Source organism: Rhinolophus hipposideros (assembly GCF_964194185.1).
Source record: "Rhinolophus hipposideros genome assembly, chromosome: 16".
Lineage (NCBI taxonomy): Eukaryota > Metazoa > Chordata > Mammalia > Chiroptera > Rhinolophidae > Rhinolophus > Rhinolophus hipposideros.
The window spans coordinates 17,212,485-17,226,900 of NC_138062.1; the positions used below are offsets into that span (position 1 = coordinate 17,212,485).

Genomic DNA, 14,416 nt, shown 5'->3' on the forward strand with positions numbered 1-14,416 from the left:
CCAGAAGCGTGTGCTAGGCATGAGAGAGCACCAAATGCTGTGGTCCTTCTACACTATCAGATGCAGAAACGGCTGACATTCTTCTCAGCCAACTCAACTTAAATTTTGGTGCATATTTTTGAAGGGCACCATTGGCAGGTTCGGATGGTGGCGGGTACCAATGAGGTAAGGAAGGGTACCTAGTACAGTGCTCCACACTCAGCCTGAAGAAGGCTGTCAACTGCCTGTGGGATGTCAGGAAATTTCAAACAGGCCTTCAGTTGGCTCAGCCCCAGGGCCTCTTAGATCCAACTTGTTTCTGAACTTTTCTCCTTCTCTGAATGCACAGATCCCTCTCAGCATGCTGGGCTGTCTTTGCAGGAGCTGCCACTGCCTACTCTAGCCTCGTCACCTACGCAAAAGTCACCTATGACCACCTTGCTCTTCCAAGTTCCACAAGCTGAAGATGCAATGATTCAGATGCTGCAGGCAAACCTCAGCAGAGCTTTCCAACACTGGACTGCACGTAGGTGGCAGCTTCTGTTTTGACCTGCCTCACTGTTTTGACATGTTTAAGCCGCAGGAAACAGAAACATATCCAGTTCTACGGCTGCTTGTGTCTCCGCCTCCTTCCCAAGGAGGTAGAGCTCAGATGTGCAATTTCCCTAGCCTCCTGTTGGTCCAGGAATGCTGGCCCTGAATCGCATCTCAGCCACCTGCTGGAAAATTTCTAGACTCCTCTCTGACCAGCTGAATGAAATCAGGATTCATTTGAGGATGATTTTCTGGAGACAAGAAATGCATTCCGTACAATTCAGCAAATACATGACAGCGCCTCCTCACATAGTCACACCCTGTTAACTTAACGTCATTTGTCAGCTATCCAGGAAATGATTAACTTAGAAGTGATGTGTGTGCCTTTTGGGAATAGAAGAAACACTTACCCCAATCTCTGGCAGAGGATCCTTATGTTCAGGTAGGACACTGGTTCGAACCTATGGAGAAAAACAAACATTTTCTGTGCGACTCTGGAGTAGAAACCAGTGCTGAAGCTCCACACAGGTGCTGGCTTTTATTTTACATCATCTGGTGTCAAGGCAAACTCTGGTTAATCATTACTGAAGCATCTGCGTGCAGCATCCACTGCAGGGCAAGAAAGCTGTAGTTCCTACACTTCCTGATTTTCCTAAGTACACAGAACTGCCTGGATCCTCTCTCTATCACCACCTGTCAAATACAGAGCTGTCTAGCCTTCAGGTGAATCACCTTTCATTTCCTCAAGAAGCAACCCTCCTTCAACAATCAAGAGTAAGGGCAGAATTAGTGTAGAGGAAGTTATTCCATGTATGCCCAATAATTATTTATTCTCTGAATGTGCCCCCAAACCCACTGTCCTTATAAGTTATTCCTCCCACTTGAGAATTCTCAGCCAAATTTTCAAATACCATTATCTAGATTCACTTGAAAATGAATTCTCAGGTTGGGGAGAGGGAAACAGTGTAAAATAATCAGTCATCTGGGGAGGCTTTTCTTATGTTTGAAAAGCGTTCCAAATGAAATATCAGCACCTTAGATAAAAAGTAGACCTAAACCTACTGAGCAGTGAGCCTCAATCCTGGCTGCACTGAATTGCCTGGGGACCTCTGCAAGCTTTTGATGTTCTTTCCCACCCCCAGATGTTGATTGTAATGTGCAGCTGCTGAGCCTATAGTTCTCTCTGCTGACGTAAGAACATCCAGCCTAAGAAAATCTTACACAAGTTTGAGCCAAACTGATGACAATTGCCAGGAAGCAAAATCTCAATGGACTGAGAAAATGCTCCAGAGAATGGCAGTTTTGCAACTTATTTTATACATTAGAATCAAAGGAGGAGACATAAGGAGGGTTGCATGAAATCCATTGGTGGTAGGTTAAGAGGGAGGGAGACAGCAAAGTGGAGAAATCTCTGGGACTGGATAAAAAGCAAACCGGAGAGACACATACTTCTTTTACACTGGTGGGTACAGGACAGTTAACATTTACAGCACAGAAATGGCATGTGGGCAACAAGATAACACTGTGGTCTTGTGCTCTGGTGCTGGTTGTTCTACCTTCGATGGGACTAGAAAAAAAAATTACTCTGACATTTCAAAGGTATGTTACCTTAGATGCACAAAGACAATAGACAACTTCAAAGGTAAAGACTGACCTTTTTCAAGGAAGCTACAGGCCTAGGAAGGGACTACGCACCGTGACCTACTTTTAGTTACGACTTTTTATGGTCAGACCACGCTGTGTGGTTATTCGGTCTCTGGGTTTGTAAGGCCCACCATGGAGACCTCCCCTGAACTGTCAGGTATAGCCCCACTTTTTTGTCCACATCGATTTAAGGAAAAAAAACGTTTCAAATGAAATCACGATTATCTTTCTCACTTAAGAAAAAGCTAGTAAAAGCAAGAAAAAACATAGAGCCTAAATCTAGTACATCTTAATTTGAAGTAAGGATGAGATAAACAAGTTAAGTGAATACAGATCAATATACAAGCACATTCGGTTTAACTGGAGAGCAAACGGCTTGGGGGATGGATGGGAGAAAGGGACCCAGAAACACACATGGACAGACATTGTAAGGGTCAATTTAACAAAATCCCTATGGAGGCGCAGCACTGCCAATCACATTTTGCTTCAAATCCTTTAAATCCTGACATACCTGACCCCACCAGGTCAATTCTCCCAGGTTGAAGGGAGGCTTAAAAGAACCCTCATAAATGTTGAAAGATGTGAACCAGCTCCTGATATCCATTTAATCTTTAACATTTCCTCGAAAAAAAACCCTCAAGCCCTAATAAAACAGTGCATTTTAACTTCCAGCGTAACACTCTTTCTTTCTTTATAACAGATCTAGCACTATCACTTGCACAATTTCTCAGTAATTATGACACAAAATTGTTCACCAGAGCACAAAATAAATGACAAGAGAGATGCAGCAGAGTAAACAACACAATTTGCAGAACTCATTCAATTCCGGATTTCATGACACAGCGCTCACTGGCTCAGAGCATTCGCAGTTTGGTAGCTGCATCAATGTTTTTGACTGCAGAATGTGCAGCTGTATCATTCAGTCTCATTACCTGGCAATCATTAGCTGGCCTCAAAGGACGAGGAAAGTATCTATTAATAGTGGGCTGTAATGGACCACATCGTGTGTGTGTGTGTGTGTGTGTGTGTGTGTGTGTGTGTATTTCTCTCTCTTTATACATATATATGTATATATATAGAAATATATACATACATATGTATATATATTTCTATATATATATATATATGTATATATACAGAGGGTGCCAAAAAATGTATACACATATTAAGAAAGGAAAAAACTGTATTAAAATTGTAATACTCAATATATCCTGATAGCAAAAGATGAATACAAGTCATGTGTATACATTTTTTGGCAGCCTGGTATATATATACATATATATATATATGTGTGTGTGTGTATATATATATATATATATATATATGGACTACATAGTGTGTGCGTGTACATCTATATAGGTATATGTATGTATGTGTGTATATATATATATATATATATATATATATATATATATATACACATATATATGTGGCCTATATATACAGTGAATAAATATTCACACCCATGCAACCCATACTCACATACATACATGTGCATTTATACATCATTTTAAGAAAACATTCCACATTCAAATAATATTATCCAAAGGGATATGCTTGAATTTAGAAATAAAGTGAAAAGTCAGAAATTGGTGTGTAAAAACATATAGGATACCATATAAAATGTGTGTGTGTGTGAGTATAAATTGTAAAATATAATGTTTGACAAAATTAGAATTAATACTGGTAACTCCTGCAACATGGTCACTAACCCCCTAACTTTATATTGTATTTTATCAGTGGAACACTATTCCTTATAAACATGAATAAACTATAAAGCAAATAAAGATTCTTAACGCGAAATTGTATGCTATGAGAAAGATCCAAAGATAATCACATGCAAGTTTGCCATATCCAACGTGTGTGTGTGTGAAGAAGAGAGGGAGAGAGAAAATGTGCTTTATGTTACATGACAGAAGTATTTTTGGAAAGTTCACATGTCATATTTTCCTAAATCGAGGCATTTTCAAATCACTAGCAGAGCTCCTGATTTAGAGGAATTAAAAGACAAAACTTTTGGAAATCAATTTTAAATTTTATAAAGTAAGATTTTCATATGAAACATTTTTTAATTAGTATATATGTATAATTCTAAAACTTTTACATTTAAGGTCAACACTACTGCTATTATGGTATAGACGTTATACATCAATGATGCATCTCTTATGTAATATATATTCATGGTCAGACCATGAATATATATATGAATATATAAGTTCAAAATTAAGAATGAACTAAGAATGGCAAGCACTGGGTTTCCTAGTGAATAAGGTCCTATTCCTTCTGTTTGGGACTTCAGAGTCCAGTGGGTTGGGTAAATGTATGAACAATCCAGTACAATGTAATAAATGCTATAATGGAAATGTAAGCATTTTTCTATGGGCATTCAGAGTGAGTAGTAACTAATTCAGTTACTACTGAGTGTCAGAAGAGGCTTCACAGAAAAAGTGGTATGGGTTCTGAAGGATGAGTAGGAGCTTTAGGCAAAGAAGGATTTGACAAAGCAAGCAAGTTGTTTATATAACAGGCATGCATCATAGAGTTATAAAAGTCCATTCGTGTTTGCGAAAGAGTATTGTGATGATGCTATAACATGGGGACCTTCAGGGAAGTGGCAAGAGGTAAATATATTTGAGGAAAGAGGTTAGGACCGTTTGCTGTGGAGGGACATTTATCACGTTATGGACTTGGAGTTTTATGCAATTTATAGGCAAGAAGAAATCACGGGGTGCATGTGGGTAGAGGAGTGACATGATTAGAGTCCTTTCAATGACCCCAACTCTGCTGTCACGTTGGGAGAATTATTTAACCTCTTTATGCCAGTTGCTTTTTGCCTTGATGTCAGTTACCTTTAACATGGGGTTAATACTAGACCCCACAGGTTGTTGCATTAAGCCTTTTCAGGACTTAGAACAATACATGACAGAGACAGGAAGGTTGGAAGAAAGTGAGAGAGAAAGAAAGAGAAGGAGGAAGAGAGGCAATGAGAAAGGAAGGGAGGAAAAAAAAGGGAGAAAGGAAGAGGGAACAGAAGACAGAGGAATGAAGGGAGGAAGACTGAGAGATAGGGAGATAAAGAAGGAGGGAGGAATATCATACACACACACAAACACACACGAAGCCCTGGACAGATTTAGATGAGACCTCTTGATGAGGAAGGGGTGAAGCAATGACTGTCACTGTGGCGTTTGGAATATTCCAGTTCATTGGCAACGTCATGCCTCCTGAGGATTACTGGCCTTCCTCAGGAATTCATTTTCCCTTTTTTGGTGTCATTAGCAGTTCTTCTCCCTGTTTTGCTTCACCATACCACTCCCTGTCCTTTTCTGGAACATAAGAATGTCTGTTTGACTACACATTTAAAGTTTTTATAACTTCCTTTCGTCTAGACTTTTATGATATCAAATAAAGCAAGATGGATCAATTAACAAGAGTGACTGTGTAGAAGATGATATATTCTATCTTGAATAGTTCTTCAGGTTCACATAAAACAAATTAATTTCCTTCTCTGTCAACTTCATAAGTTCAAAATTCTAAATACTTAACTTACATTGAAAAAAAAAAAACAAAAACAAAAATGAAAGGAAACCAGGTAGCAGACTCGTATAGCGAGTTATACTCACTGCTTCATCGAATCCCTACAGACTGGTTCATAAACTTTAATTGTTCCCCAGCAAAAGGCTGCTTGGGGTACCACTGCCGCCACCGAAGGTAGCAGTCCGATGCTCAAATCCATGGAGAACTCCTTAAACCAGTCAACCTAGTTACAAACAGCATGAGCACATACCCCTGAGGGTGGGAGCAGGGAGAGAAGTGCTGCGTTTTTCATAGGTGAGTAACTAAGAATGAGATGGTAGCATTAACTCAAAGGCCAGGACATCAGTGGCTGTCCAGATCCAGAGAAGGTGACTCTGCCCACCAGGATGTCCATGCCCGGGCCTCGTGCAAATAAATGCATCTTCTTAACTGTCAGTGACGTAGGAGCAACATTCCCCTGGACACTCAGCTGGAAGGCAGAGGGGTGGGGGCTGGCAATCATGGAGGAGCACGCCCAGGACACGGAGAGAGTTCAGATCCTCTCCTTAAACGAGTGTCACACCCGGTAAGGTCTTTGATAATCAATGTGTCATTGAAATTCATCCTCCTTTTTTTTTTCCTAATTAAAATGTTACTCTAATTCTCTGTGTATCTCAAATTAGAATATATAAGATCATTATATTTACTTGGAATGAAACACAGAACTGACTATTCAAACACATGAAAACCTGACTGGGATAGAAATGTTTAGTCCACTTTACAGTGTGGATTTTCTGGAAGGAAGCTGCTCAGTCAGTATTGTATTTTCTAGGATGCCTTGTATTGAGAGATAGCCAAAATGTTTTGTTCTTTTTAAAACAAAACAAAGAACTAAACAAAACAAAAAATACGGTTAACAGAATCTCAGAGCTGGAAGAAGCCTTAGACATTATCGGGTGATGTTTCTTAAACTTCAGTGTGCATACTCGTCACCTACTCGTCTGCAGCTGGTCAGGAGGACGGTGTGAGGGAGGACGGTGTGAGGACTAGCCCCTAGAAGCAAATCTCAGGCTCACTCCAGACTGACTAAATTAGAGTCTTCATTTTAACAAGGTTCCCAAGTAATTCCTGTGCAGGTTCAAGTTTGCAGAGGTTTGACCTTGAACAGTACTTATGAGTGAAATAGGTCACAGGTGAGACTGGTAGACAGTCAATTGCACATAAACATAATGGAGATAAGGAATGGGGTTTATTGTTCTGGTTATGAAAGTATTTAGTAATATTTTTTTCAATGTGAGGTATTTATAAAGCCCCAGATAATATTTTCAGTCAGAGTTGCCATTTCCTTTATGCAAATGGGGGGACTGCTCCGTTGTCAAGTCAGAGATTGATTTGGGTCAGAGCTCGTCTAGAATTTTGGTGAGACTCAGGGTTCAAGGCTAAATCTCCACCTCCCCAACCTCTCCACCTCCCCACTCACCCAATTCCAAATTTATATGCTGAAGCCTAACTGCTACTAGTAACTCAGAATGTGACTGCCTTTGGAGACAGGGTGACTATATTAAAAGGAGGCCATTAGAGTGGGACCCAAAAGCAATAATAGCATTAGTGTCCTGATAAGAAGAGGAAGAGACACAGGGGAGCAAACACAAAGGGATGGCCATGTGAAGAGTCAGTAAGAGGTTGCCCATTTGAAAGTGAAAAAAAGGGGCTTCAAAAGAACTCATCCCTGCCAGTACTTTGATCTTGGACTTCCAGACTCCAGACCCCTGTGAAAGTAAATTCCTGTTATTAGACCACCCAGTCTGTGGCCCTTTGCTACAGCAGCCCTAGCAGATTAAGACAGGTGGTCTCAGTGTGGTAGGGTGTGACCCCTGGGACTTCCAACTGAGAGCCCAACTGTTCTTTCCTCCTCAACCCAGAAAGAATGCCCGAGACTCTCAGATGTCTCAGAGCATTTTGCGCTGTTCCCCACACAGCTTCAAAATCTGGCAAATGTCTTTATAGGCCAACCAGCTGAACTGGAGTCCCCTTTAGTCTCCAAACCTGTCATTTTAGCTACATATGAAAATCAAAACCTTGCTGGGTTCTCTGTCTGCCAGCTGCCACCTTGGGTTTAGCAGAGCCTTGATACTCAGACTTCTGCTAGAGGGAGACTCCGTAAATGCCCTCAGGTGAACAACAGCTTTTCATCCCCAGTGTCGATTTAGCAGCCCTTCCTAGGGTTTTGTCTCTTGCTTGTTTTCTCCCTCCCTCTCCCTGGTTTCCTAAGCACTGTGAAACAGTGGGAAGTTCCAGTGTTATAAGTCTTTGGCCTCGTTCTCTAGCATCCTGCAAAGCTCAGAATTCAGCAAGTCTCTTCTGAGGAAAAAAAAAAAAGGCCATTGACTGGAGGCCTCTAAAGTCTCCATTTCTCATTTCATTCAACAAAACTGCTTGAAAGCTTTTCTGATTCTCTTTCTCTGAGTAGCAACAGCCCTGAGTCCAGGCGAAGCCCTGTATTGCAGCCCACTCTCAAAACGAGCAAATGCCCAAAGAGAAAAAAATCACAGGCTCCTGGTCACTCGACTCCCAAAGAGCTTTCTTTCTCTGGAATTTTACTTTATCTTATCAGTATTATTTTCACAGCTTGATGACATTTTCAAACGTGATTGTTTAAACATGTCTAACTTGTTGCTAGGTGTCATCCAAGGGTACACTGATTGCCCCAAGTACCACATTCTACCCAAACTGAACCTTGTAATATATGGAAGTTATTGGAAAGTTAAGAAATCTTTCAAATGTGGTTATGAGATGAAACATAATGTTTATCGGAATGTGGCTAAATATGATTGGAGAGAGGGAAAAATGCCACTGTCTGTTAGTCTGTCAATGAAGTCTTCGGTAAACCAGTTACAAATGTATGAACTACAAGTAGTTCTCAGTAAAAGCAGAATACTCTGCAGCCTAAGCTCTATCAAAAACTAATCCAGTAATATTGAATACGACATACTGTTTTGGTCTTTACTAGGTAAATGTGATTATCTCTCATATGTCAAAACATTATGCAAAATTATGCACAGAAGAACATTCTATAGCCTTCCAAGCCAAAAAGAGATAATGGAAAGACAAATAGAAGCCCTCCTTTAAGTTTGAATGCATCTAAACTTAGAGGTTTTCTATTTCTCTAAGGCAGTGAGGTTCACAGCACAGCCCTTGAGTCACACGGGTCCCTTTATGTTTAATTAGTGGCTCTTTAAGACTTCTAATTTCACTACATGAATGCATCATTATACTCGATTCTACCAATCATACAGGAGTCATGTGGTTCTTTAGGTTAATGGTGACTGCAAATGTGGCCCCAGAGTCGCATAACTCTAAGGATCCCTGCCATTAGGCACATTTTATTCTATTTCCCTTTCCAACTATTACGGAGATCATTACAGGCAGGTGAAAAATTACTGCGCAGCAAAAATATCTTTAGACATTCCCTTCCATTGTCAGAGCGTCTCTGAAAGGAACAGGCTCTGCTGAAAATAAGAGATGCTGACACCGAAGTCTGTTTTTCATGGAAGTCAAAGAGGTCTCTACTGCTGTTCTGACGGTAAACCCTCTGCCTTTCAAACTCTTGACTCCTGCATCTTCCCGAATGCCACACGAGAAGGGGAAGGTAGTGTTGTTCAGACCGGTCAGGATTCCCATCGGCGTTTGTGGGCCAAAACCTGTCCTGGGTACTTACCTAAAGCAAAACGGACAAACTTCGGAAAAGCTGTATAATTTAAGACCACAGACTTTTTTTTTTAAGCGTTAGGAGATGTTTAGGTGTTTTAAAAATTGGAAATAAAGAAGAAAGGATCTCTTTGCACTGCAAAAAGCACAATCTTAAAATGTGTTTTGTAGACACTGAAGACATTAGCTGATAATTTGCTAAACAATTGCTCATTATAAGTTAAGCACTCCATTCCTGCTGACTTCCAAAGCCCCGCATGAGGAAATTATTAACATATAAAGAATATGCAGGGGCTCAAATCAAATACTGTACCTGTGTTAAAAGTTTTGTGTCAGGTCAAACCTCAAAGCTCCATTACTGCTTCCATCTCCCTCCCTCTCCTCTGACATACAATCATAATGGTGCCATCACTCAGAAAAGTAGAAACAAAGTTATTGGGGCTGATCCTTTGATCCTAATACCTGACCTGGATTAAGTAGTAGTACTCTAGATAGAAATAATATAAAGCTTATAATTGGTAACTAAGAATAATGGCATCAAAGGAAATAACTCTACTTCCTTGATCAATGGATGGGTTAATTATTTCAGAGGCACGTGTACTGATTTTTTCACTTGTATTATTTTATGTAATTCCTATAGTTCTGAATTGTGTTGTTACTTCTCTACCTATTTTACAGATGAGAAAACTCAGTTGCAGAAAACTGGAGTTATTTGTCCAGGATCACTTCAATTGCAAGCTGCAGATCCGACATTAAATGGTCTGCTTTTTAAGTCTGTGCCCCATCCCGGGCAGTGTGCCTCTTCTGAGCCCACAATGATGGTGACTTTAATCTCTTCCTTAGGGCTGCTTAATGAGAGTTTCAAAAACCAACAATCTATTAGCCTTAGGGAATAGAAACAGACACCCTTGATCACATTGCCAGACTCAGAAACACCATCTTTCTGTATTAACAATTAAGACCACAGTCATGAGTTAATGAACAAGCTATTAGACAGAGAACAATAATATCAACATGCACACGTCTCTTAATCTGTCATTTCCTGAAAGTCATTAGTCCCAACACTATAAGGCTAAATAATTTCTAGGTAGCTTTAAAACAAAACAAAAGCATTGTGATATTATGAAGTATTTTAAATCACTTACGACCCAGGCTTTTGTAACCCCAGTCAAAAGAAGATCACCAAGCTCTGGGTAAAGATCAACTGACTTATATAATCAACCTACAACGTATATTTTTTGATAAATGGGGGGGGGGGGGAAATGGTATATACAGGCATAGAGGGTAATGCCTTTCCATGTATCTATCCAATGAAGTATTATGCAATAGGTGTATTCAAACAATATGGTGAATGTTTAAATAAAAAAAACAATTTATTACAGTAAAAGACACATTGCCATTGATCTCCCTCAAAATACTCCTCCTTGCTTCACTCTTATCCCATCATTCTTGCCCCTTTCTGAAGCAGTTCTGGAAGTCCTCTTTTGTGAGTGTCTTTACCTCATCCTCCATCATGATAATGCTCCGTGTCACACATTGCTTCTGGTGTACGGCAATTTCTGTCAAATAAAAACATTACAGTGTGTCCTCATTCAACTTATTCACCGGGTCTGGCATCATGTGACTTCTGGCTCTTCCCCAAAGTCAAAATGACCATGAAAGGTAAACATTTTGAATCAACTCAGGACACAGAGGCAGCCATGACAGTGCAACTAAAGACAGGAAAGGGGACTTCCAGAACTGCTTCAGAAAGTGGCAAGAACGATGGGATAAGTGTGTTCAAAGCAAGGGGAAGTATTTTGAGGGCTATTAATGGCAATGTGTCTTTTACAGTAATATATATTTTTTTAATTTAAACATTCACCATATTTTATGATCACACCTCATATGTCTCCAGGCAAAAATGGGACAACCACAGAAGCTCTATTCTATTATCACATTCATTTCTTTCCCTATGGAATCCTACCAAAATTTCTAATAATTTGACCAATGGGTTTCAACATTGGCTGCACATTAGAATCACCTGGAGATGCTTTAAAAATTGCCTGAGGCCAGGGCCCTACTTGTTTATGTTCCTTTAATTGACCTGTTTAGAATCACTCAGAATTTTGTCTCACTGCTTTCGCTTCCCATTGAATTTTCAAAACAACCTTAAGAAGAAACTGAGGCTCAAACTTTAAGTTGCTTTCTACCTGCAAGAAGACAAACTCAAGATAAGTAACTTTCTCCCCAGGTTATGTGTCTCATCAGTACAGCAGTTAATGTTTCAGCTTGAATCCGCCTTGTTCCATAACCAACTCTTTCAACCCCTCTGTTGTGCTGCCTGCAGCTTGGGCTGAAATAATAGTACATTCCACTACAAAGACAAGGTTTGGGGGGACACTGAGGCCAAGTTGCCAGTTCCCCTGCAGAAGAAGGAAATGTGATGGTGCCATCTGAAACAAGAATAAGGGATGACCCTTCTCAAAGGAACACTGTTATGAAATGGCCAGGAGTACTGCAGGGCTCACTCAGTGTTGTCCTAAAAGACCAAAGGTGTTCAATTCAATGCTGTAAACTCTTACCGGGACAGTAAGGACAATACTGAATCCTGTAACACGTGAGTAGCACCTGGGACACAAAATGCGTGTAACTTATAGCTTATTAAAACCATAGATGAACAGTTTTCTCGTGTGGTTCAGTCAGAGTATCTGCAAGGTCACAACTACTTTCATAATAATTTTAAGATGGTATTGTCCTTTATCACTTTTATTCTTTCACAAGTGCACAGTGGAGTTCTCCAGAGTCTACAGCAAATGTGATTTCATCATTTTGTATACAGAAGCTGACATGACATTGCAGGGTTCTCCTATCAATTGGACATTAAAGAGATTTGCAAAAATGTAGAACAATGCCACTCTCTCAGTGTATTATTTTTAGTTTTCTAAAAAGCAATAATTTTTAAAACGTGTTATTTCTGTTGACATATAATGGATTTATTATTTGCTACTTTATAACAAATGTTTTAACATTTTCTGAGTTTTAATTTCTAATGTGGTAAACACCATAGTTATTAAAACCCACACAGACAAAAGCTGTTTAGGATTCTCGATGATTTTTAAGAATGTAGAAGGATCCTGAGACCAAAAATTTAAAAAAACACTGCTTTGAGTGATCCTCAACATTTGGTATTTATCTTTCATATTTTCTAGGTCAGTCTTACCATTTTTAAGATTTTCATTGCATCGTCTCTTTCAGAGATGGATGAAATGTTTACTGTATGCACCCACCCATCCAGCCCCCTGAATCACTCTGGTTCCCTAAACTTGTCTTGCTATTATTTCCCTTCATCCCTTTGCATATGTTGATCTTCTGTCATTATAAGGGTGAGGGATACAGTCGTGAGCAAGGAATAATCACTTCACAGACTTACATTCTAGCATCAGGAAGAGATGGTAAATATCAACATTGAAGCAAAATAGGGTAATGGAATAAAGTGTTACCTGGATGGGTGCACTTTACCTACAGTGGTGAGAGTGGGTCTGAGCAGGTGACTTTGAATAAGATGTTCATGAAGGAAAGGAGACAGCCCAGGAAAAAATAAGAGGGAAATTGTATTCCAGGCCAAGACAACATCAAGTGCAAAGGCCCCAAGGCCAGAGTGGGCTGATAAAAGTGGTTGCCTTCAAGAGATAGAAGTGGGAGGTAGAGTCAAAGACATGCAGGACTCTAGTAATATAGGACCTATATTCTAATTACAATGGAAAATTCTAGCAGGGTTATGGGCCAAGAAGTGAGACAATCTTTTTCATGCTTTAAAAATAGTACTCTGATTCTACGTGGAGAACAGACTGCAGAAGGTCAAGAGTGGAAGGGATGAACAATTAGGAGACGTTTGCAAATTAGAGTTTGATTATCATTACGCTCTACTTTTTCTAGATTTAAGATCAAGCTAGGTATTTAGGTTTTATAGACATAATTGTTGGATAGCCTTGAGTCATTTAATTTGTTCCTGAATATTTACAGGAAGCACTTTGATGGTGACAGAGAAATAAAGTTAGTACATAAATTTCCTATATGTATAATTACATTAATCTAGGTAATCGGATAATAATGCTCCACTGGTCACAATAATATGTGTGGATGAATAATTATTTAAGTCCATTTAGTGATAAATAAGAAATGCTGTATTATTTGTAGCCCATTTACATTCCAGAAATTAAAAAATAGCACAGCTTTTGAAACACAAGAATATTCAGAAGCGTAGTACCTTAAAGCATGAGGGAACTCAACTGCCTGGAAAAAAAAAAGTATAAACAAACTGAGGGATGATAATAGAATTATAATTACTAAAGAAAGCCCCATGAATAAGACTGTTTATAGATGGATTCAGCACTCCTGTCAGGTACCTGTGACAGTAGTATTTAGAAAATACCTTCATTGTTACGTCTTTTCATTTGAGCCATATCAGCGAGCAATGATTTGAAAACCCATGAATAACAAATAATGATGCACGCATTAAAGCACATAAAAGGAAAGAAGAGCACCTTTAAATTTTCAACCAAATTCCCTCTTTCTAGCACAAGAGACCTATTAGCAGAATTTCTGAAAAGCATCTTTCCACATGGGCACAATTTTGCACATCATTGGGCCTGAATAAAATACACCTTGGAAATCCAAGTCTGGGTTCTGTAAGTCAAGGTGGTGGAACATTCTACATTTGCATTGGAGCAGTAGCTGTCTGGGAGATGGCTCTTTTGTTTTCTAATCAAAGTTTCTTTCTGTCTGTTTTACAAAGTAAACTGTCAGTCAGAACTAAGTGTGCGCACACACATACGCAGACACACACGTGTGCACCTAATCACACTTAAGTATTCAGTAAAGTGATTCCATTCCATCAAACTAACAATTCAACAAATGCCAAAATATTCCCAGTCCCTCAAACCATTTGGAACTTTTACATTATATCTTCTCGGATGTCTAAGAACTTTCCTGTTTGAAGAAAACATCTGAAACCTAGAATCTTCACACTTAAAATTCTTAATAGTGGGACTAT

The 14,416-nt window shown here is 39.4% G+C and overlaps 1 protein-coding gene across 3 annotated transcripts in view; it reads right to left on the bottom strand.

The window, feature by feature from the left end:
• INPP4B (inositol polyphosphate-4-phosphatase type II B) overlaps window positions 1-14,416 on the bottom strand; it is a 574,953-nt gene that overhangs the window by 197,311 nt on the left and 363,226 nt on the right. For all 3 annotated transcript variants that reach the window (XM_081077545.1, XM_081077543.1, XM_081077544.1), the window contains exon 8: window positions 924-974. In XM_081077545.1, coding sequence (XP_080933671.1) covers window positions 924-974 — 51 coding nt within the window. The remainder of the gene's footprint in view (window positions 1-923; window positions 975-14,416) is intronic.